The sequence below is a fragment of the Pleurodeles waltl genome, chromosome 6, assembly GCF_031143425.1.
Source record: "Pleurodeles waltl isolate 20211129_DDA chromosome 6, aPleWal1.hap1.20221129, whole genome shotgun sequence".
Lineage (NCBI taxonomy): Eukaryota > Metazoa > Chordata > Amphibia > Caudata > Salamandridae > Pleurodeles > Pleurodeles waltl.
The window spans coordinates 715170599-715195312 of NC_090445.1; the positions used below are offsets into that span (position 1 = coordinate 715170599).

Below are 24714 nucleotides of genomic sequence, written 5' to 3' on the forward strand. Positions count from 1 at the left end.
AATGTCACCTGTCTAATCTGTTGATCTCTATGTACAGTCCCTGTCACTACATAATTGTGTCTGAGTCTCTGGTTGGTTGGTGTATTTGCTCTGTGGATCGGTGCTTCTTGCCTCAGCATCTTGTCACCGTGGTTTTTGTATATTATTTCTGTAGGTCTTCATGTTTCTTTTCAGTTCCATGTTTCTCCAGATGTGTGGGCCTCTGTCTCAGGTAGCATCTGTATCTCAGCTCTGCGTGTTGTAATAATTATTTCCTACATATTGTCTCAAGTATCCTCTGCTGCTGTTGCTCTTTGTTGTTCTGGTGTTGCCCTCTCTGCAAATCTCTGTGCCCTCTGATTTATCATTGCATGTTTCTTTGTCTTGTCTCTGTGAATGTTCTATGTCAGTGTCTGTCTCTTGCCTCTATGTCATGTCTCACACTTCTCTCCTCCTGCTGTTGTAGAGGTTTCTTATCTTTCGTATGTTAACTGGAAGCGTTGTGTGTACTGGAGCGTACAGGGGTTGATTATGTGCTTGCTGTGAATAATCTTACTGATTGGATAAGATGTGAGATTGTCACTGGTGAGATGTGATGTTCATATAAACAGGGACCTTATAGACCAATGTTCATCTAAAATAGAAACGGAAATGTGATACGATATTTAATAATGTGCAGATAAGACGTGAGAATGCCCAGAGATAAGAATACCAGAGCTGTAGTGTGAGATTGCACCTTAAAAATCCAGGATTACTCAGTGAGCTTGGCCTGAAATAAAATGTGAGTTTGTCGAGAGATAAGATGGGAGACTGCTGGAAGATGAGCTGCGAGACTGCCCTAAACTCAACTGTGATGATCCCACGAGGTTAGATGTGAAGTTTTCCTGAGATATTACATGTGATTGTCACTGTAAATGATGTGCGATTGCTTGAAGATAATATGCACGATTGCCTGAGATTAGATGAGCCATTGCATCCAAATGAGATCCACGAGTGCCCTGAGATAATAAGATGCAATGATTTTCTTGACAAAATATGTGTAAAGATGCATGATTGTTCCGAGATAGGATGTGCTATTACAGCAAGATACATTATGACATGGTTGGAAGATACAGTGTGAGATTCTCTTGACGTAACTCAGATTCCACTGAAAAAGGGAGAATACCCTGAGATGAAATGCTTTGATAAAATGTTGACTTACTTGAGGTAAGATGTGTTACTGCCCTGAGACAATATGTTAAATTGTCTGTAGATAAACCGTGAGAGTGCTATAATAACCCCTAAAACAGCAGCGAGACTCCCCAAAGCTAGAATGAGAATGCGTCCTGGGATGTGATTTGAGATACATTTTGTTATTGCCTGAATATGAATGGTGAGCTTGCGTTCGGATACATTGGGAATTCGCCACAAACTAGTTAGAATGAGAAGCAACGTGAAGCTATCTTCAGGTCAGATGTGAAACTCCCAAGGCATTAGGTTGCATCTGGCAGAGCGACCAGGCTTGCCTTGCATATGATTGGCCTGTGAATGAACTGACCTGTGCTTAGTGTGTGCCTGCGTCCCATAACTGTCAGCCGTACCTCTGTCCGGCCCTCATGTTCTCTGACACGCCACCCAGACATGCACCCCTGACTCTACCTTCATTCCTCATACCTGCCCTGCAGATGAAGAACGGCAACTGGACTCATCATCCTCGGAGTATACAGAAATTGCCATCTACTGTGTGGGAGGCTTCCTGATCGCCTGCATGATTGGTACCATCATGATGTGCCATATGAAGGGCAGAGGCAAGAAGTCTGACTTCAGCAGCCAACCAGCTGTGCACAAGCTGAGCAAGCGCCTCCCACTGCGCAGACAGGTAACAGAAAGTAGATAGAGGGTTCAAAACCCCTTACTTACTAACAGCCAGCCTTTCATTCTCACCTGTACAGGCCGACTTCTCCAAGGGCACGCCCCACCCGGGCCGCACCGGGCCTCAAAGTCTGTGGGTAGCAGTGGGTATAGACTTAGGAAGACGTTAGAGTAAAGGAGAAGGGCATGGATTTATAACAGTGTGGAGTACCTGTCAAATGTCCTGTTGTGATGCAAAAATCATCGCTGCATTATGTACCAAAGGTTGTCTATCCTCATGTCCAGTGCTCAGCTGTGGTGCGGGAAGCTTCACCGTATTGTCCCACAGGGCCCTCTACCATAATGTCCCGTCCTCTGCTGTGGTGCAGGAGGCATCACTGTGCAAATGACCTAGAATCCTGTGCACCATTCTGTCCACCCCGCTGTGATGTAAGACCAAGCAATTTTCTAGAGCCTCCTGTATCCTGGTGCAGTAACTACGGCTGGACTAGACAACGAAGATCCTGTGCATCCCTGTGTCCAAGCAGTTGCTGTGGTAGAGCAGCCATTTTTGACCAAATGAATGGAGTCATTGAACCATTATGTCACAACCCTGCTGTGGAACAGGAGTCATTACTGTACTAGGGCTCCTTGCACCGCAGGTACAGCCCACGTCCCTCTGGAAACCAGTGGAGTAAGAGAGGCTCCTAAGGCTTCTCTGCTTTGAGAACCTTACTACTCCCAAGCTAACCTACCAGCACATCTACACTGTGAACACAAATGTAAAGTATACAAAGAAGATCAGCCTCTCAAGTACACTTGACATTTTAACATCATTTGAACAATTGCTAAAAGTATGATGAAAAACATGGTGGATGCTTTAGCTAACTTAGTATGAATATCATAATGACTCCACAGCGAGCAAAACTAACAAAATCTGGTACTCATTTAAAAAAAAATGCAGAACGGAAATTGCTTAATCCATTCAATATGAAAAAGTCAATTTCGAGGAGTTAATTTCCAATGTGTATCACTAATGTAGCTTATGATATGATGCCGAATTTTATAGGTTATACATGTGGTACCACAAGTGTGTGATCTGTTTTTAAGAGCAGCTTCCCTTGTTTGGGACTGATATGTCTTACTTTGGTATGATTCTCTTCTTAGCTCTCCAGAACCACTGCCAAATAGTGACCATATATAGGTTTTTTTCCCTCTGGGGTAGTTAGTTCAAGTACACAAACTTACTGCCCTGTCGACTTCTGCCAGTTTTGCCGCAAACATGCACTGTTTCCTACGTGATTAGGGCGATTCAGACTTGAACAATGTTGAAGGTATCATGTTCACCTTCCCAGAAACAGAAGGAGGACGTGACAAGATTTGGGCTGACGAGGAGGCGAGAGTTTACCAGTCCTTTTTAGGGTCGAGCCTGCGTTGCATGTGCTCACGCATGCGTATCGCAGCGAGACGCTTTAGTATTTAGAAAAGGGCTGGGAGCCCTGTCAACTTCACGTCAGTGTTTTTTATTGGTTCGTGGGCTTGCCTAATAAAATCTGCTTGCTTTCATTAGTCGAAGGCACACATACGTCATGTCTTTTCCGATGGCTAGCCCTCCTCGAGCGCAGCGACCAAGTACAGAAAACATGCGAGGCTCGTTGTTTTCCATCGGGCTTGTGGACTTCTTTTTCTCTAATTTATGAGCGCGATCTCGCTTGGCAGAAGTCGAGCACTTTACATAGTTGATTTCACTTTTTCGGGTTAAGTACATAAATGCACTTTTGCCCGATAGGTGAAAAGTCGGGTTAGGAGCAAATGCGAGACCCGTTGCATTGTAAATGCTTGTTTATCTGGTCATCACTGAAGCAGATAAGGGGATGGAGGTGAACTGAGAGTAGGAGCTGTGAAGAGAAGGGGGAATAATAATGCTAGCTTATCTGGCCTAGGCTGGGCTTGACAAGGCGAAAGAAGAATACTTGGGGGTTTCGGGCACAGAGTTTAAAAGGAGAAGGGGTGAGAGAGGATACCAGTGTTGGCTCAACTGGTATCAGAGAGGTAGGGGAGGAAATAAAGGTACCATTGCGGGCCATTACGGAAATTAACAAAGGGAGTGCCATCATTTACCTAAGAAAGTCAGCGGGTAACTGGGACAGTAGACATTTTTCCAACTTTTAAGGGTGACTGGGCATATGGATATCGGATTGGGTTAGTCAGCGATGAGTCTTGTTTATTGTGCATAGGGCCTAGTATATATGCCTAGCCTCACCAGCTGAAAAGAAGGGTGCCATCCCAGAAGAAGCATGGTGCTGTACTACCAGACAGGAGGCGTTCCAGAGTACAGGTGGAAAGCATCAGGAAATAATGCACGATTGCTTTGCAAGTTATTGTAGGTAATACATGTCTAACTTGTAACTATATTGTGCCCTGGAAATATTTACAAAAATATCATTCCATTGAGTGTTGATTTTCTATTATTAACTTCAATGGGGCGATATTTTGTAAATTATATTTAGTACACAACATTTATGTCAGGAGATGTTTAACAATATTATTTTGCTACTGTGCCCCAACACATGACTCCCCACAACTTGAAATCTCTGGTCATGGATTGACCAATCCACAGAGGATGTCAGTAGAGCTGACCCATGCAGTGTCAATTTTAATGGAGCCATTTAATTGAAAAAGGTGCACATCCAACGGTGCCTCTGGTGAGTGGCTTGCTGTCAAAGTCTTAATTTCCTTGCCATTTGAGTAGAGCTTGAATTTACCCTCTAATAAGCAAGTTTGTGACATGTGGGCAGCTTTGATATGTTCCTCGATCACCATTTGTTCCTCGAGCCCCATTTGTTCCACCAACTGACTCCTCCAGGGTCTGTGGTGCTATAAGGGGGAAAGCTTTTCTTGGGAGGGAGTGCTGACTCATACATCCCATGTAGGTAAAAGGTGCTGGGTCATCTAATTGGAGTGGCCCAATCAAGGGTCTTAAAAGCTCATCATGGTTGATCTTAATCATGTGCCAATGAATTTTGCCCTCGTTGCGTACATGGTGTAGCTCTTGGTCTGACAGTGCAGACCTCTAAACTTGAAGTCACCAGTGCAATAGAGCAAGTGCAATACAGGCACGCCACTGTACAAATATACTAAAACTTTATTGATTTTGTTTTCACAGTTTCTCATACAAAATACAAGTAAGGATGTAGGTATCGCCCCTCAATGAGGGAGGTTCACTTATTCAAGTCGCTTGTTCAGTACCTCCAACTTGCATGTTATACGGTTTACATTATGATACAAAAAGCATCATCGTATGGAGCAGAACATTGTATCGCCAGCAAAGTTTGTAATATATGTGTATTTGAAAACACCATATTCCCACAATAACAACTCCCTCTTCCCCCAGAACATAGCCATGGCCCACATGATTTTGGTGGCTTTGGTCTTTTAAAGTAACATACTTAAATAAGTTTCTCTAGCGTGTAATGATCTCACCGGTTTCACCCCTTCCATTATAGGATGATGACTCTAGCGTGCACAATGGTTTGAGGCCACAGGGATATGTTCCTCTCTAGTCCGATACTTTAGGCTTTTTGTTTTGAGGGCATGTTTGTAACACTCTGATGCATTCTCCAGCATTGAGATGCCTTGATTACACATCCCATTCTAGTGCCCCCCCCCAAATTCCGTAATCGCTGATTTGTTTAATATTGTTCTGATGATGCTCTGAAAGTAGTGCCAGTTTGAGGTCTTTTTGTAAGTAATGATAGGACTGGGCGAACTTGATATGCAGTGGGAGGGATTGCAGTCCTTGATAAAGGTTGAAGATGGGGGCAGGCCAGATGAGATGAGATGGGACTTTTTCACACCTTTCTTCTTGGGTCCAAGGCCCTGGCTGGCATTCTGGATCAATCCTTGTCATGCTCTGAGCTTGGGGCTGTGATCACATCTGCCTCTTCTGCTCTTTCCTCCTGGTGAACAGGTGTCTGCTGACTCCAGCTCTTCTATGAACTCCAACACTCCACTGGTCCGGATCACCACTCGTCTGTTGTCCAACACTGACACCCACCTGCTGGCCGGGGTCTCCGAGTACGAGCTGCCAGAGGACCCCAAGTGGGAGTATCCAAGGGACAAGTGAGTATAGCACTGCGTGCGGAGAAGGGGCACTCAGCTGTAATCAGTGATACTGCAAGTACGTGCTTCAGGTGGAGGGTACTGAACATCGAGTGAGTGATGCAGGTACTGGGCTGTATGCCCACTTGATGAGGTGGTGTGAATGGTGCAGACGGTGGTTAGTGTAGGTCTGTTCTCTTCCGCTCTTGTCTATAGAGGGGTTCGTTAAAGGATGCTGTCGGGGTCAGTTCACTTACATTGTTATGTAGCAAATGTAGAAAGTGTGAGATTGGGTAAACGTTGACACACTGTGTCTGGGCAGGGAGGGCGATGGGCAGAGCTGATGAATGGTGAGCATTGAAGCCAGAGAAGCCAACCTTGGAGAACCATCGATCGAGGAAGGGGAGCAGAGGTGGAGGTCCCAGGAAGAGAGGACTGAATACAATAACGTGCATTGATGGCCCACAGCTGGGTGCTCCTGGTTGGTACGTGGGGGATTTTCTAAGGTAAACGTCTGTCGATGGAGCTGAACAGATGACAAGCCCACAAAGAGAGATCTAGTGCACCTATGGTCTCTCTCAAGGGTCGCACTTCAGATCTGTGCCAAGGGAAGACAGGACATCTGTGGCCTATATTAAAGCAGGAGTGGCACACGATGGGCCTGTGCCAAGGACGAACATATACTATTATGGTTCTTTCCTGCTTTCTTTCCAGTAAAGATAGACACACCTCAGACACATGTCAATCGAGGAAGAGAACACCCTGGAGGAAAGGCATCCTTTGCTCAAGGCGGGTGGGAAAACAGGACTCGCCTTTGTCTCTGCCCATGAAAGATTGGCAAATTCTTAGGTTTAGGCCTAAGAAGGATGGACACACTTCAGCACTGTGCCCGGGACGAGAGCTCTTATTACTCATTTGGTGCAGTGGCACCAGGGACCAGAGGATGGAGGGACCCTAGAGTGTCCATGGCCCAAGTGCCGTAGTTACTGAGCCTCCTTCTTAGATTATGTTGTGATAGTTGCTGTCTTTGTCCTGGCTCGACGTCTTTGTCTTTTGGAAGTACTAGTTGAGGGTCTAAATGTCAGTGACAGAGCCAGACTCAAAGCAGAACTTGCATTACCAAATGTGTGCAGGGATCGTGTACACTAGCCCCAGAGCCCGTCACAAATCAAGGGTGGTGACATACTCACGCGGCACAGGGAATACAGTACACTGCTGTTCATCACTTTGTAATTGGATGACAGTGCACTACTTTCAATCACAAAACTTCTCACTATGCCTGAGCGCAGAACACAGCTGACTCAATCATCATGGCAATGTCTGTTGGTAAAAGCTCAGTCATTAGCACTAGTTAACTGAAGTGAAGTGTATTGGACCACTACTGTCAGCACGTGTGGTGCCATCTCTACCTTTGTGCTGGGAGATAAGAGAGCATGTGCCAGGGATTCAAGTGCAGAATTTGTGTCAACGGCTGTTCTGCTGACAAGCAACTGTGTAACAGAAAAATAAAATCTTCAAAATGTGTTATTTGTAATTGAGAAAATGTCCCTCTTTCTGACCTAAAATGTGCCTATTCACTGCAGTCCTATCTTAAGATGTATCTTTTGACACTTCTTGACCTAAAAGTTCTTAAAGTTTGGTTGTTGTTGACACATTGGAAAGGGACAGCTGTATTACACAATGTTCCGAGGTCCCCTTCCATAACATATGCATTCCTGCTACTTGGCCATGGTTACCAGTGGTCAAAAGGCTATGGTTCATTCCTTGGTACAAGATCTCAGAATCTCTCTTGCAATTATTCAGTGCATGAGGAGATGGTTGATGTTGAGGTATCTAGATAGTGTGGACCCATATGTTGAGGGACGTTGAGGCCTGGACCGGAGAAAGTCATTGATGGATTGGGAATGCTGAATGGGGCCATTTACCTTGTTTTGCAATTATGCTAGGCTACTTCCTCCATAGGGACTGACGTGTGCTCGCTTTCTGCCTGTGGTGGCTGACATGCCCCTCTCTGTCTGTTACCTGATATTGCCTCCATGGCCCATGTGCCCTCTTTCTATGGCTGCTAGCATGTGACCGCAGTGCTGTCTTCCAGTGGCTATGTATGATGCGCCCACTATGGATGACGTGTCCTCTCCGTCTGCGGTGCTTATGTGCACCCTGGTTCCCCATCATGGCCGACGCGTCCTCCTGCTTGTGGCTGATGTCTGCTGTTGTTTCCCGCCACATCTGATGTGCCCTCCCTTTGATGTGTTCTCACTGCCAACCTTCACCTGTAGGATGTGCTCCTTCCATTCCTAGTGGCCGATGCCCCCTTTAGTGCCTGACTTCCTCCCTCTGTTTGCCATTGCAGAAACATAATTTAACAAGTAACGAGTAATACGTGAAGGCATTAGGTCAACATCATTTGAGAAATGGCTATGGTTAACTTCCACATTTTTAGTTGTAAAAAAAGTAAGCAAGATACTTTGCAGAGTCGAGCTCAGTGTGGCTGAATTATGCCCAACACATAAAGAGCTATGCAATTGAGTCAACCTCCAACCCATTACAGGTAAACGGGGCGTGTTTTCTTTCTGCATTAGGCGTGATGCTTCCCTCCCTTCTGCTACTGACGTGTCTTCTCTCCCTGCAGTGTCTGACGTGCCCCTCCGTGTCCGTCAGCACTGATGCGTCTTCTTTCGTCAATGTCACCTTCTCCCCGCCATACCTGATGCACCTCCTGTCTCTCCATCTTGGCTTGTGGGCGCTCTCGCTCTGCTGTGGTTGTCTCTTGCAGCCGTGCCTTGTGCTGATACATCCTCTGTGTCCGCTGTGACTCACCTGCTCACCATGTCCTCCACACCCTCCGACTCTGTCGAGGCTATTGTGTCGTCTCTCTCCTGAGTGGCTGACCAGACTTTTTCTCCACAGGCTCACGCTGGGGAAGCCCCTGGGCGAAGGTTGCTTCGGGCAGGTGGTGATGGCAGAGGCGGTAGGCATCGACAAGGACCGGCCCAAAGATGCAGTGACCGTGGCGGTGAAGATGCTGAAAGGTATAGAGGCAGGTCGTCGCTGCCAGCTGATCCCTGTCATGACCTAGGTTCAGAGGTCACATAGCTGACCTCCGGGGTTGACATGAATACATTAACAATCTTGACAGTGATGTGTTCCAGGGCTCAGATAGGAAGACGGGACAGACGTTTATGGCAGTAGAATGGCTTAGTTTGTATTTTTGTGTGCCATTTGAAAAGTTGCATGAAGGTTCTTTCTGACACCATCCCCTTTTTGTGCACCAAAAATGGCTCCCTCGCTTATCCACTGCTAATCCTTGTGGCGCGCGAAAATCTGCTCATGCCCCTTGGATGGTCACTGCATTCCAGGCACCACCCCCAGGACGTTATGTCACCACACATGCACTCTGCCACTAATAACCCTAACCCCCTCCCCCTTTTAGCAGCGAAAAGAGCACAGTTGTACTGAGGGATGCGGTGGTGGTGGCGTTGGGGTGGGGGTGAAAGACACATGTTGCACCTCTAGACCCACCCACCGGGGCTGTGGTTGGGGGATCAATGGACGCTCCTTAGGTGCCTGGAGTATGCAAACCCCATGTTCACATCTCCATGAAACCTCACCTCGTGCTCAAAATTTCTGATCTGATCACTGCCCAAATACTGAACGCTACTAAAATGGATCACCACCAGATGTTGACCACAAAAGAGGCCATGCCCTACTTGCTGACCACCCTGTGGCCTTCACCCCCCCATTTCTGACGCTGTGAGGCAATAAGCAGAGGGAGAGGAGCTATGGTAGCCCTACTAGGACATACTGCCCATCCTGTTCTAGCAGGGGCGCAACTTAAAGATGCTGTCCCCCTATGTCGGCATGCAGGTAAGGTGGCCAGCTGGATTTCCACTTTCAGTGCCCCTGTGTCTCTCTATTTCTCTCCCTGTTAGTGTCTCCATCTCTTGTGTCTCTCTTCCTTTGACAGTCTTTCCTCTTCATTTATTTTCCTTTCTTTGTGTCATTCTGTTATTCTCTTCTTCTGTCTGTTTTTCTTGGTATTAGTGTGTATCTTATTCACTATGGCTGATCTGATACAGACTAGGTAAGTATGTTGTCTCTTTTTGAATAGTCAATCCATTTTTATGGAGTTTGTTTGAAAAAACACAAGCGTATCCTGATTTTGTTTCATCTTCTAGAACAATTTAGCCTGAAGGGTTACCTCGCCCATTAAAACCACAAAAAAGTATTTTAAAAGGAGTAGTTGTTATAACTGGGTAGGAACGTTAAGGCTCACCATGGGGCAGCAGGGACTTGGGTCTAAGATTGGGACACACCATGCTACTGGTAGGCTCGCTGTTAATGCACTCTTTGCAGCGTGGAGTGATAAGGACACCCTCTTGTGCAGAATGTCATCACTGACCCTCTCCTTTTCCTTCCACAGACGATGCAACTGAGAAGGATCTTTCTGATCTGGTGTCTGAGATGGAAATGATGAAGATGATCGGAAAACATAAAAATATCATCAATCTTCTTGGAGCGTGCACCCAAGATGGTAAGTCAGGCTCGCTCCATGGAGTTTAGCTGTTAAATCATAAACCCAGGATCATAGCAAACGTTAATTTCACGGACGGGCCTACCAGGTGCAATCACTCTTCTGGCTACAGTAGAAAGACATTACGGCAAGGACTATGGCAAAGTGTGCTTCAAATTAATTCATGTCTTGAGCTACTGCCAGTGTCACAGTTCTTCCAAGAACTACTTTTCTCTGCTCGCGCCTCTACTTCTGTCATATGAACCTGCAACAGTCTGTGCATTGGCCCTGATTGTATGGTAATGTGCCCAATTACCTACAAGCACCAAACTAGGTGTGCGTGTGCATGTGATCTGCTATTGTCCTAAAATGCACATTTTCTCCTGACTGTTTATTCGCCACATTGAGACTGTTAACAAGAACCTTATTCATTGCTTCTTAGGCCCACTGTATGTGATAGTCGAATATGCTTCCAAGGGGAACCTGCGTGAGTACCTGCGCACCCGCCGCCCACCTGGCATGGAGTACTCGTTTGACATCAACAGAATTCCTGAAGAGCAGATGACCTTCAAGGACCTAGTGTCTTGCACGTACCAACTCGCCAGGGGCATGGAGTACCTAGCATCCCAGAAGGTGAGGAGATGGGCATGCTCCCCTTTTATGAGTGTGTATGATAGCATTGAACTTGTCAAGCTGTTAGCCTGACCACTCCTGTCCTTTCCAATATGGATTTGTCACTGTGTATGTATGTTCTGGAGTGCCATGGGGTAAGAAGACTACGCATCCTTTTGTTCCAAGGTGCAGTCCCTACGGTGAAAAATAGCCTCACTCTCAAGGAGCCACTTGTGCAAACTGTTTATGTACTCCTGAACATTTCAGGTTCAAGGAGTATGTATACACCCTTGCACCCGCAAGAGGCTTCTGGCCTGCCTCGGGGTTGGGAAAGGTACACACAGTTAAATAAGTGGTATAATCAGTAATATTACTGAAGGGTAAATATTTGATTTCACAAATCCTGATTATATGAAAAATGCTGCACACAACTACTCAAGTAGAGTGTTGGGAAGTGGGATTAGAATTGCACAATACTTTATCTGCAGTAAAACATTGACCCCTACTACAGCCAGTGACAAACCTGAACACCTCCACTCTGAAAACATGAGCAGCTTCCACCAGACTGCCACCATGGTGGGGGGCTCTTGGCCCTGTTTTATGGACAGACCCCAAATTGTAGGTAATAATGGACCTGGAAACAGGGGGACCTGCATCCAGGGGGTCCACCAGGCTCTCTGTAGCTCACAACCGCAGGTGTACATACATCTCAATTACCACTACCTCTAAGATGCTTCTTTGAGGTAAAGGGGTCCTAGAAGCATACACTCTGGGCCATTCTCAAGGGAGAATAGATGAGAATTCAATTACCAAAGACATCATACTCTCCCACCCACAACTCTGCATCACCTGTAGGACAGCTCCTGAAGCCTCTTCACAAAAGACCCCTACAGCTGTCTCCAAGAAACCACCCTACCCCACCCACCATCATTTAAGAGGAGGAAGGAGGCACCCATCCTTCTTGGACCTGACGTCTAGAATATTTAAGGAAAGAAACAAGTACAATAGCATAGAGATCATTCCTTCACCCTGAGGCGCAGCAGTCATTAATGCAGCAGGGGCAGATCCACTGTGACCTACTTAGTAGGCAGGGCCCACAGCACAAGAATTATCATTCTATATTACTATCTAAGCAGTGAGGAGGCCATTTGCTCAGAATTCTTTAGGATTATCCACACACTTGCTAGGCCTCTGGCTGTGTCACTTCCAGTTTCTTGACATAAAGACCCATGGATCCCATTCCTAGTCTGCTCCCTCAGGTCTAGATGAATCGATCTATCAGTCAGATAAAGAGGGTTGGATGCTGAAAATTGTAGGTCCTTGTGCCTGAAGCTTTGGGCACAATGGCTTGAGTGCCACAATAATGTCTTGCAATATTAACAGGAGCTTCGGTTCATCCTAGCTGCAGAGCAAAAGCAGAGGCGCTAGTGGGGCTTTTGTTCCTGCTCCTTGACTATGAAATTCTCCACAATTTTAAATATGAATGTCAGTTTACTAAAATGCTAAGGACATGGAAGTGACATCCTGCACCCCTTGATACTCTACTTCACAGTCTTGAACTCTTCCGCCACGTGTAGCCACTTAGTAGCCTTCTTGTTGCTGTTAAGGGGCCAGTGGATTGGCAAGTAGAACCTACTGAAAATAAGCAGGGTTTCTGAAGCCCAAGATCTTCTCTGTTCTTATTGCTACTTTCATGACACTGGGACTAGGGGTAGTGTTAGAAATTGGGTTTCTGGTTGGCAAGGATATGCACCTAAGCCAGGCAGGACCCACCACTCTAGTCAGGGCAAGTAAATGACACACCAAAGATAACCTGCGCTCACCCCTGGTAGCTTGGCACAGCAGTCTGGCTTATCTCCAGAGGTCATGTGTAAAGCGTTTGCACTGCACACATACACCAGTGACACAATAACTACACCATAAAAGGGACGTCACATGGAATTATATAAACAAATATGTTCCTATATTGCATTTAGATATCACCCAAAGTGACATGATTCATCGATACTGTACTGTGCAGGAATCAGAAACCCCCCCCCCCATATAAGTATCATCGCGGACTGTACCACATGAGTGCAGGATTCATCAGTTACTCCCTAACATCACTGAATTTGTATGCCAGGAAATAGAGTAGTTTGTTACATAACACAGGAGCCTATGTGTCACATTGTACCTCTGAGCCAGAGGATATATTAATGACCATATAACTTCCCAAAACACGTAAAATGCAATGGGTAGTGGGTAAAATACATCAATCTCCAAAGGTTAGCATGCATAATGTGCCATGGCCATGTAGACACACAAATCTCTACATACACTTATTGGGCCCAAGGACACCTGTGCTCCTAGCAGGGCAATTACAGCAGGTCCTCTGGGCGTCCACTACTGAGTGTGTAGTGGATATCGGAGGGTGTGTTGCTAGAGTATTTGCACATCTATTAGATGGATTAGGGCAAGGTATTACATGGTGCACTCTGCCACAAGTGGAATTCCTTGTATGTAAAGCCTGTCTCGGGGAGCGATCCCACGCGAGGAAGAGTGGGGGATGACACAAACCGCGGGCAAAGGTAGGTAGACCGTCCTGGGTCCCCCGTGGCCAGAATGAAGGAAGGGCAACTTCCCATGGAACCCGGTACAGCTGGTAGGGGAAGGCTCTGTAGGGACCGTGGTGGCCTTGGGGATGGGACCCACCTCTTCCGCTCCAAAGAGGGGTGCAGCTGCACTCCATACTGGACCTCGTTGGACGGGAATACCTCAGGAGAAGAGAGGAGGCCAGCGGCCTCTGTGATCTGAGGTGACTGTCTCTATCATGCAGACCCACAGGGCTGAAGGCGTTGCCCCATTGCCTAGCAACCACCTGAAAGCTTCTTTCCTGCTACGACAGTGCTGGCAGGGGGAGGGTGCCTTGGCACAACACCCTACTCAGGACTACTGCATGTCATAATTTCCTTTGCTGGATGGCCTGCCTTGAGGGAAACACCAGCCGCTGTCCCTGAAGCTAGAAGCGCTCGACACACGCTACCTAGTACAATGAAGCAGTGCTCGCCCTGAGCTGGCCTGGGGAATTATAGTGAGTAGTAGGCAATTACGGCTCCCCAATTAACACACTGCTGTTGGACCCCCAGCGGGTAGGGTCCCACAGCAGAGGGGTTTCCAGGCAATCTATTAGGGCCACTGGGCAGAGGGCATAGCAGGGGTAGCAGGCAGACCAACACATCAGGGTCCCTGTAACAAGGTGACAGTCCTTTTCGCAGCCCAACCAAGTGGGTAGTTCCAATGGCGGTCCCTTCTGTCCGCACCCCAGTGCCTTGGAAGAACAGAATCAGGGAGCAGCTGGCAGCAGGTCAACCAGCAGAAAAGTAATCTAGTGAGTCCTTAATGCCAGACAGCAGTGCAACAACAGAAGAGCAGTCCAGATGTGTCCTTTGTGCAGTCCAGCAGTCCTTCTGACAGAGGTTCAGTCCCAGTTCCCAAAAGTGCTCTAAAATCATGGGGTCGGAGCCCCTGTGCTTATACTAAAAAAATGTATTTGTTCATGGGGTGACTTAGAAGGAACCCTTTCAAGTGAAACACAACCCCATTCCAACCCAGCCGTATCTCCAGACATCAGTAGGGGGTAATCAGCCCATTGTGTGAGGGCAGGACACAGCCTATTGACATGTAAGGTGTGAACGACCCTACCTCTCCCCAGCCTAGGAAGACTATTAGTATGCAGTGTGGATGCAGACTCCTCTTTTGTCACACCCAGCCCCTCCTGTGTTATGGCTGTCTAGAAAGTATTCACAAAGTGTAGCTGTCACTCTGCCCTAGACATGGATTGGAGTCAGGCTGCAAGGCACACTGAGTTATAAGCATCCGAGAAATGCCCACTTTCTAAAGTGGCATTTCTGAAACAGTAATGTAGAATCCAAATACAGCAGTAAGCAGGATTTTTCTCTACCATTCCAGACATGCCAAACATGCCCATGCCATTTCTCTCACATCAGAGATTACCACTTAAAAATATATAAGGGAATTCTTTATGCTAGCCTATGAGAGGAGCAGCTCTCATGGTAGTGAAAAACGAAATGGGATGTTTGTCACTACTAAAACATGTAAAACATAAAGGTACATGTCCTACCTTCTACTTACACAGCACCATGTGGGCTACCTAGGGACTGCCTTAGGGGTGACTTAGGTGTAATAAAGGAGAGTGCAGGCCTTGGCAATTAGCTTGAATTGCCAAATCAATGTGGCAGTAAACTGCACACACAGGCACTGCAGTGGCAGGCCTGAGACCAGTTTGAAAGGCTACTTTTGTGGGTGGCACAATCAGCTCTGCAGGCCAATTGTAGCATTTAATTTACAGGCCTTGAATATATGGTATACAACTTTACAAGGGACTTACAAGTAAATGAAATATGCCAAACAGGTGTAAGACAATCATACCAAATTTTAGGGGAAGAGCACATGACCTTTAGCACTGATTAGCAGTGGTAAAGTGCCTAGAGTCCTAAAGCCAACAAAAAGAGGGTCTGAAAAGCAGGAGGAGAAAGGCAGAAAGTTTGGGGATAACGCTGAAGAAAGGGCCATTTCCAACAAACAGCAAGTTGCCATGAAGGAGACCAGCTGTCGCAACTGCGACCACTGGCTATAATTGCTGTCCCTTGTTGCAACCATGGTTGGTCTTTTTAGAAGTCTTAGATTTCACTAATGATTAACTTGGAACATTCAGTCATATTCTATTGCATTTTGTTCCTAAAACTAAAAAATCCAACAAGTGAGTATAGTACGTGTTACCCTTTTCCACTGGCTCAGATGCCTGCTTTCTGCCGGTTTTACAAGGACATTGTTGGATGGTATCTTGAGAGTACATTTCACAGTTCCCTTTCTCGCTGTACCCCTTCTTCACTGTCCGCCTTGGTCTCTCCCTCTGCAGTGCATCCATCGGGACTTGGCAGCTCGGAATGTCTTGGTGACAGAAACCAACGTCATGAAAATTGCAGATTTCGGTTTGGCCAGAGACATCAACAACATCGACTACTACAAAAAAACAACCAATGTGAGTTGAGTCTCAAGTGACATGTGAGTTGGATTTAGGTTCTATGGTTAATCTGCGATGCAGGGATTTGTAGCAAGTGTTGCTCAAAACTCCAGGGTCATGACATACTTGCATATTTAGAGAACTGTGATATTGGTAGCTCCACTGGAAACTATTGCATTTCTTGTGTTTCACGTTTGCAACTTTATGTGGAGTCTCGTTTAATAACGTACATGTCCTCTGAAAGCACCGATGTGACTGACCTACAGCTTTGTGGGTGACTGCAGTGCTTTTGGTGCCCAACATAATTTCATCTCTATTAACTTCTGATATCAAGATTTGCCTGTAACTTTAAACAAGACAAGGTCGTTGCCTTGATGTACATATAACTTTCCATGATCTGGTGTTCTAATATGCTTGTATCCCACACTAGCTGGTCTCAATGCATGTCTTTAACTCCACTGAGGTCTAGTGTTGTGTTACCTGTCTTTGTTGCACTGTAAAGGATTTGGCCAAGCACTATTGTTTAGTTTCACACCTCCTACTGTATCTTGATTCAGCTGCACTGAAAAGCTGCAGGTCTGACTCCTTTATTTAACTACTATAAGGAGTTGTGCTTTGTTGCCATCTTGTTGTTGTTCTGCACCCCAGTATGTCTATGAAGGCAGTGGTCTGGTAACTGCCATTTCTACAAGTAGGGCGTCCAGTGGTTGGTATTTTGTTGCTTTCCTTGTCGTCATCCTTTATTGACTCCTGGTGCTGGGTTAGGTAAAACTTTATTTATTTATTCTTTTTCTGTGTTCATGGTGCAGTTTCTCTTCCTGTCCGCTTTTTAGAGCTCTAGGCCTGGTGCCCTAAATGTGTTATTGTAAGTAGCTGCCCTTCCTTCAGCCGCCATGTGAATACAGCAATCCTCTGCCCACTAGTGTTATTGAGAGGTTTTATCTTTCTGGCTGTAGTACTTTGTTTCAGTTACTTGAGAAAAATTGTTGAAATGTTGTTAAGAAGCCATTTTTTTACTCCCATGTCCGTGGTGTGGCCGTTTGTTTTGACAAGCTTGTGGTGACCACTGCTGTGCTGTTGCTGTTGCTGTTGAATCTCTGATGCAGTGCTGTTGGCTAGGCCGCTTTAAGGTTGCATCTGATGCCCATGTTGAATGTATGGTAAAAAGACACATTGGGTTGGTGCATTTGTCCCTTGCTTTAGCAGCTTGTGATGTATGCCTTGTGGGCCCTTTGAGTCGTGCTATCAGGGGCCTGTCTTCAGGAGGCATGTTTGGAGTGTTACACCCCGCCCCTAAAAATGTTATTCCTTTGTAAATAGTTGAGAACAAGTGCTTTCAGTTGGTCGCTTTTTTTCACATGGGATTTTACATGTCCACACTGACAAAAGCACACACACTCGTCCCTGTTTCGAAGGTCTTAACAAATGTTGATTAGTTTGAAAAATGTTGTGTTTTAAGTGCCCCTAAAAATCCGCCCTTCTCTCTTTCTACCACCTCTTATGCCCCCTCATTACCTGCTTCTCATATAATGTGTTTTATCAAGATACCCGAGTGTGTTTGCTGGGAAATCTGACGCTCCCCCCACCCCTCACAATCTTGCTGAATGAAGCTACGCCCTAGCGCGCTACACGGCTGCATTGTGTTGTTCTGTCCATGTTGTGTTCACCTGTTTCGACTGCCCTCTGCACGAGGTATGACGAGCAGCCATGGCTCCGTGTGGCTTCCATGGGGCAGCCCATCGCTTCAGCTGCTCTGTGAGGGCGCAGGCCTGGCGCACTTGTCGAAGTTATGGTAAACAGGGCTGCTTTGTTCCCTTCCTCCGCAGGGCCGGCTCCCCGTGAAGTGGATGGCTCCCGAGGCGCTGTTTGACAGAGTCTACACACATCAGAGTGACGTGTACGCAACTCCTTACGCTCTGTAATCGCCGACTGAAAGAACAAAAGCACCAGGGCAGACATGACAGGGTGCCCACACGGACTGCGCACACGCACCGGGGGTGCCGCGCTTAGACGGCCATGATTTTCTGCTAGACTGCTACCTAATGCCCCGTTACTAATCTGCCCGACTTCAAAGCACGTCAGTGGGACCCAAACGCTAAAACCCTTGTGTCCGAGCGGAAGTCCCCACGGTCTGCCATGCATCCGCCTTTCCCCAAGGTCTTATGCAGACAGAATGTGGCCCTCTTCCTGGTGGGCAGACCTAATCCATGGGCGCGCTCTCCTGTGTCTGCTCCTATTTTTAACGAATGGGGATTGTCTGGGGCTGTGTCTGTGCGTGATTGCTCTCAGTGTTGGTTTTCTTGGCAAGCTCAAAACCAGTACATGTCACGAATCCACGAGGTGATGATTGCTTCATTAGTCTGGGAATCACTGGAGAGTACCAGTGGTAACAGGGGAGGGGGTTCCCTGGGGTGTCTGCGCATAGAAAAGGAGTCATGCTGCTTTTTTAAATCTATGTTGAGTATCTCTTGGGCGTGGGGTGGCTGTGCAATGGGGCTCACAAGGCTGAAGACTCCTCGGTTTGGTCCTTGTAGAGTAGGGATATTGGTGGTAGCTCCTGAAGCACATTGTGTGATTTGCATTTGCATGTGTTTAATCTTCGGAAGCTATGAAAGCATCTCTGAATGTATTATTGCTGGGGCTGTGAGGTGAAGGAAGAAATGATAGCTCACACACTAGAGGAGTCTTTTAGCAATGGGATGGCATCTGTTTAGGTTTGAGGTGGAATGCATAGCAATCCTTGCTCCTTTCAGTCGCTCTTTGCAGAGATGTGCTGGTATCCCTGACGGCCCTTAGATGAAGATTTGGTTGGGTGTGGTAAGCCCTGTGCTAATGCTTCAGAGAGCAGTTATAGAAAACTCATGAGGTTTCGATGGGCCTCATTGAGGACCAAGACAACCCACTATGCTTCCTCTATGTAAGTGCCACTAAGTGGTAGTAGCTTCTGCACAGGCACTTATGGGTTTAGGATTTTGCCTCCATATTCAGAAGAACAGTGATGGGACGTTGCATAGGATGCCTTGTTGACTGGATTGGGACTTTCTTGTGAATTATGTAAGATTTGGGAGAAACTCTATATTTTGAGAAAATTAACTGAAAGACCAGTGCTGAGGTGAGAGTAGTCACTGTTGCAAGGTGTGAACAGCTGTGTTGGGCCTGGAACAAGAAGAGGTGTTAAGAGCACAGGCAGTTTAGATGGATGGTTGAAAACATTCTACCAAAATGTCCTTGTCTCTGGTGGTAAGGGGTTTGTGCCTTTCAGTCTTTGGAGTGTGGCAATTTCTCAATCAGAACTGGCTTTGTGATGTTGTGTTCCTTTTCCCTGCTTTATCTTGTTCTCTAGGGTCGCGCTGTGCTCAACAGGTCCCTCATCTAACGCCAGTCTCTTTCCTCTCTTTTTCTCTGCAGATGGTCTTTTGGCGTGCTTATGTGGGAGATCTTCACACTGGGGGGTTCTCCATACCCAGGAATTCCTGTGGAAGAACTTTTCAAGCTCCTTAAGGAAGGCCACCGAATGGACAAACCTGGCAACTGCACCAATGAGCTGTAAGGATCCATGCTGTTTGCTTGCTCAACTGGTGTAGTTTAGTCAGGGATTGCTAGAGTGTCTGGGGAGACCTAGTTGTGTTTTTTTTAGGAGAGAGCAGCTGAAATTGACTCTGGGAGGGGCCAGGTGCCAATGATGCTGACGTGGTGGTGGCAGTTGACTGTCTCAGTGTGAGACCAGTTGCGACAGACTCAGAGACACTGGATACCACAGACTCAGCAAGACCAGGTGTCACTAACTCAGGGGGAGAACAAGATGCACACTGACCCTGAAAGAAGGAAAAAGCCCAAATATTTCTAACCTGGGTGAATTTAGGGCCAGTTTCCACTGCCCTTTGCGCAAAATGACCGCCAATAACAGAAAGAGGTGGGCAAGACCAGGAACCCCTGACCTAACAGCAGAACAGACTGTTCTAACTTTGGAAGTCTAGGATCCCCTGACCAGGGAGACCGGGGGGGGGGGGAGGTAGGGGGTCACGTACCCAGTGTCACGATTCCAATGTAGGTGACAGATTAGGGAGGAGAGGACCATCAGGTGCCATGGACCAGGAGGAAGCCATGTCTCAAACAGGAAAGGAAACACGATGCCAGTGACCGAGGGGGGTGGAAGCTTCCAAGTTACCACTGATCCAGAGGTGCCTCTGACCAAGAGATTTACCCTGATGCCTGACAACAAACTGACCTAAAGTAGTAAAGCAAACTGTTGGAAGACTAGAAGATGCGCCTGATTTGGAGGGAAGACCACATGCCTGTGACTGGGAGCAGAGATCAGGTACCAGTGGTCGAGTGGAAATGAAGGCTGTCAGCTGTCGTCGACCCTGAGGGTATAGAGACCAGTAGCACAGAACAATGAAAGGTACATCTTGTCCATGGCCTTGTGAGAGGAACGCCCACATTTGAGCAATGCTGCTAAAGGGAAGAATGCCATCAGATACGGTTTGAAGTAGAACCTTCAGGTGTCTGTTACCCTGAGAGGAAGGAGGATATCAGATGACAGTGACTCAGTGGGAAGAAAGCCTAATACACAGCCGCATGCTGGTACAGGCTCTCGGAGCAGTTGATTGGTTGCCTTGATTTGATAATTTACATGTCACTGCATAGGTATGCAGCGATGCAGGTAACAGCTGTGGGAGGTCAGGGGTATTCACTCATTAGTATTTATACATCACTTTCACATAAAACATTTTATATCATGAGTAAGTACAATTTAAATGTAATATTGGAGGGGGAGAGAAGCAAGAATTACATCAGAGGAGGAATTTGGTCAAGAAAGGTGACTGGAAGGTGATAAAATTTCAGAGAAGGTTGATAGGATGCGAATGAGTACATGGTACTGGGTTCCATATACCAGTGGCACAATTGCAGAAGTAATAGACCTGGAAGAGGGGGTCTGGTGTTGTAGGGTCTATTGGTAGGACTTTGAACGCGTAGTCAATGGTTATCAGGAATGGCAGGGTAGAGCCACGCCTTGAGTACAGTTTAATATTATACAGTGGAAATACTGTTGTCGATAGGGAAAGTGGAGCAAATGAAGCAAAATCAGGGCCACTAAGATACTGGAGGGAATAGGAGCTTGAGAAGAAAAAGAAGTCCGTATTAAAGATTAGATTTGAAGTGACTCATGGAGCTGGCAGGAGCTCCGAGTGAGATCAGAGGGGCAGTAATCAAAGCACAAGAAGATCTTGGAGCATGAAAGGGAAAGAGGGGATGAATCTTAAAAATATTGTGAAAGTGATGGTGTCGAGTGTGGAGGTGGAAGAAAAGAGAACGTAAAAGACCAGGAATGGGTGAAAACTCATTACAAAATCTGGTGCTGGGTGGATGGGCAGAGGGGTATCACAGAAAGTCACAGATTTTTTAGCATAAGAACAGGTTTTCAGGGGTATGTGGGTTTGGATGTATGAAGTGAGCAGACATCTACGATTGTACCAGATGCCTCAAGATTTACCATGAAGAGCTGGAAAAAAACAGTTATGAATCATCAGCCAAGAAGTGTCAGGAATCCAAAAGACTTGGCAATGGCAGCTCAAGGAGAGGTGCACACGGAAAAGCAGAAGGACTTAAAACAACCACTAGGGACACCAAAGGGTAAAGGAGGTGATGGATAGGTTTCACCAGGCCAAGGCACAGAGTAGAAGTGAGTAGAGGGGTTCGCACAGGGGAGCAGAGAGGGTAACATCCAGAGAGTTGTGTTTTTATGACAATAACCTTCCCAGCAGTTCCAAGCCCAGCTGATAGGGTTGTGCATGAAGAGGCGAGTTTGAGATGGGGCTGGTTACAATGGACGATCTTGTAATGCACTGTGGGACAGAACGCAGATCGGAAATTGAAAAATGACAGATTTAAAACCAGGCATCAATGATAGCTGATAAGTTAGGGAGTCAAGAAGGATGAAGGGACCAGGCTTAGCAGGGACAGACTTTTTAGTGAGAGGTTGAATTGTAGCATGTATGCTCTGCTCAGAGTAGGACGACCAAGAAAATTGTAGATCATGGCCATAACCATGTTAGAAAGAGAGGACATATCCCAGTGATCACAGAGGTAGGTATTGAGTCCATAGGAGCTGTAGAGGTGGCGGTCTCTTTCAGGAAGGAAGAGAGCTCTGCTTCTGAGGTGGCAGCGAGAGGGGACTGAACTGAAGATATTGATGGGGTGTGCAGGGACAGTAGACCGGGAGGAAAAAAGGGATCTATTTTATATGTGAAACACGAGGCAGAAAGGAAGTGGCGGATGGACAGATGATAGTTTGGAAGGGGAATGAGCTGGTTAAGAGGAGGGTTGAGATGAGGGTTTTTGGCCGACGATATAACAATGTGGAAATAGAAGTCGTGTCCATGTTGTAGTGATAGATCACTCGGGCGTGGGGAAGAAGATATGAAGGCTGAGCCAAGGGTCACTCTATGCTCTTCTTTTCTTCTAGGTACACAATGATGACGGACTGCTGGCGTGCTGTGCCCTCGCAAAGACCCACTTTCAAACAGCTTGTTGAGGATCTAGACCGAATCCTCACACAAACGACCAATGAGGTGAGAGTTCATTCCCTGGGACACAAGTCACCCACCTCCCGGAGTGGCAGCACTGGCACACATCATCCATGATACAAGAGCAGCACACACAATATGTGAGACACTAGTTACACTCTCATTACATGGGGCAAAAGTGACACACTACCCGTGGTAACTGATGAACATAAACTATGGCTGGAAAATAGCACACACACACCTGAGCTAGAGCATGGGACACATACACATTCATTAAGATGCTAATGATGCAAAAGTGACACATACAGTGCTGTGGACTTGGCTGACGTATATCTTCTATAGGATGTGAGTGACACGCATCATCGCTGAGACACAAGTGAAACCAAAGCATCACTTTAAAATGAGTAACATAATTATTCAAGTCCCTGTGATGCACACCATCCTCTCGTGAAGAGTGTGACAGATGGGTCACACTATCCCTGAGACACGCTTATCATGCTTCGTTGGAACAAGTGTGGTGAACACCACATATTGGCCATCCCCAAGTACTTTCTATGATATCGGCACCTCTCTTGCAGCCTTCATTCCATGAATCTGACTTGCTTTCTTTTCAGTGTTTTCGGAAACTTCCTTTCTTCAGTTGGTTTTCAGTAGATCATTAAAAGCTAACTAGGCCTGTTTTGTATCACCCTGCCTCTATGAAGTCATCACACACTGCTGTAGCACAGACTGCGCAAGCAGCAACTGGTCTTATTGGGACTGAAATAATCATTCATTTTTTCTCATTCTTTCATTCTCATCAACAGGAGTACCTGGACCTCAACAACCCCTTGGAGCCGTACTCGCCAAGCTATCCGGACACCAGAAGTTCCTGCTCTTTTGGGGACGACTCTGTCTTCTCCCCGGATCCAATGTCCTATGAACCTTGCCTTCCCAAATCCCAACACACAAATGGCACCATTAAAACATGAGGCCACACAACCAGCATAGACTTCCCGTCCCACCAAGAACCGTATATATTTTTTGCCCAAAAAATATATAAAAACAGAAGAAAACTAACTTGGAACTTCTTACTTCCTGGTGGTGCCTCCAACAGCCAGGGAGTGTGGGAGCCTCTGCCATGGATCCCCCAGCTTCTTGGATTGTACATATGGGGGATGAGGACAGAGTCCACTGGTGGGTTGCACCCCACTGTTTCAAGCTCTTAACCGTCACCAAAAGATGGTGACTGACGCCCTTCAGAGGGCGGACGGACTGCTCCAGCCTTTGCCCCCAAGACCTGGCTAGCGGGGCGTTGCCCAGGCCTGCTGCACCGGAGGCAGATACAACTGGGACTTTCTTGTGAATTATGTAAGATTTGGGAGATATTCTATGCCAGCACACACTCACAGAGCACAGGCAAAGTATGGCGCTGGATGTATGTAAATATACTCAAGATATGTATAAATATATATTATATATTTACAATGAATTATTTTTTGTATTGATTTAAAAGAAAGTGATATTTCAAAATGCATCTCGGAGATTCTTTTTTAACAGTCATTTGAGGAGTACAGCCAGTGTGTTAAGTGCGCACATGGGGTGGGGAGGGGCATACTTAGTCCCTTTCTTCCTCAAACACCTTGCAAATTTTTCCACGCCCACCCAAACTACCCCTCCTCCCTAGACCTCTCTGGAAAGAAAGGAAAGATGTCAGGTTTTAGTTTCAGGGAAAACGGTATCGAATTAATTTATTAAGTAAGGTACGATTAACAGTGACTTATCTGTTTTTTGAAAGACATTCTCGTCATATCTGGTGACAGCGAACCTAGCTTACTTTTTCGCTTTCCGAGAGACCTACTAATGTGTTCAAACTGCCATGTTGCACATAAAGCCTGAAGTGTCGTTTCATCAGAGGGGCAGCAGAGACGACATCAGGTGCCCTCTGACCCCATCACAGGAAGAGGCACTTTGCTTGGAAACTCAGGCACTCAATGTTAATGATCAGTGGTTGATTCTTTGCACATACCCTCAGCTACCAAAACTGGCAACATCGAAAGCCATGCTTGCTTTAAATAGTTAGGTACCAGGAGCACTTGTATCATAAGTGCAGTATGGAGGGGGCACTGGCCTCTGAATTCATTGTGATC

General features: G+C 46.5%; 1 protein-coding gene across 10 annotated transcripts in view; it reads left to right on the forward strand.

Annotated features, from left to right (window-relative positions):
* Nucleotides 1-24072, forward strand: part of LOC138300195 (fibroblast growth factor receptor 2) — an 81074-nt gene extending 57002 nt beyond the window's left edge. For 5 of the 10 annotated variants that reach the window (XM_069239215.1, XM_069239219.1, XM_069239220.1 and 2 more), the window contains 10 exons: nt 1644-1843; nt 5780-5931; nt 8821-8942; nt 10334-10444; nt 10866-11056; nt 15954-16076; nt 17885-17955; nt 19467-19604; nt 22525-22630; nt 23392-23694. In XM_069239215.1, the coding sequence (XP_069095316.1) occupies nt 1644-1843; nt 5780-5931; nt 8821-8942; nt 10334-10444; nt 10866-11056; nt 15954-16076; nt 17885-17955; nt 19467-19604; nt 22525-22630; nt 23392-23556 (1379 nt within the window). In that variant the 3' untranslated portion in view covers nt 23557-23694. Of the gene's footprint in view, nt 1-1643; nt 1844-5779; nt 5932-8820; nt 8943-10333; nt 10445-10865; nt 11057-15953; nt 16077-17884; nt 17956-19466; nt 19605-22524; nt 22631-23391 lie in introns of all 10 variants that reach the window. The other 5 variants (XM_069239216.1, XM_069239222.1, XM_069239225.1 and 2 more) reach the window with 3 other exon arrangements.
* Nucleotides 24073-24714: the final 642 nt, after the last annotated feature.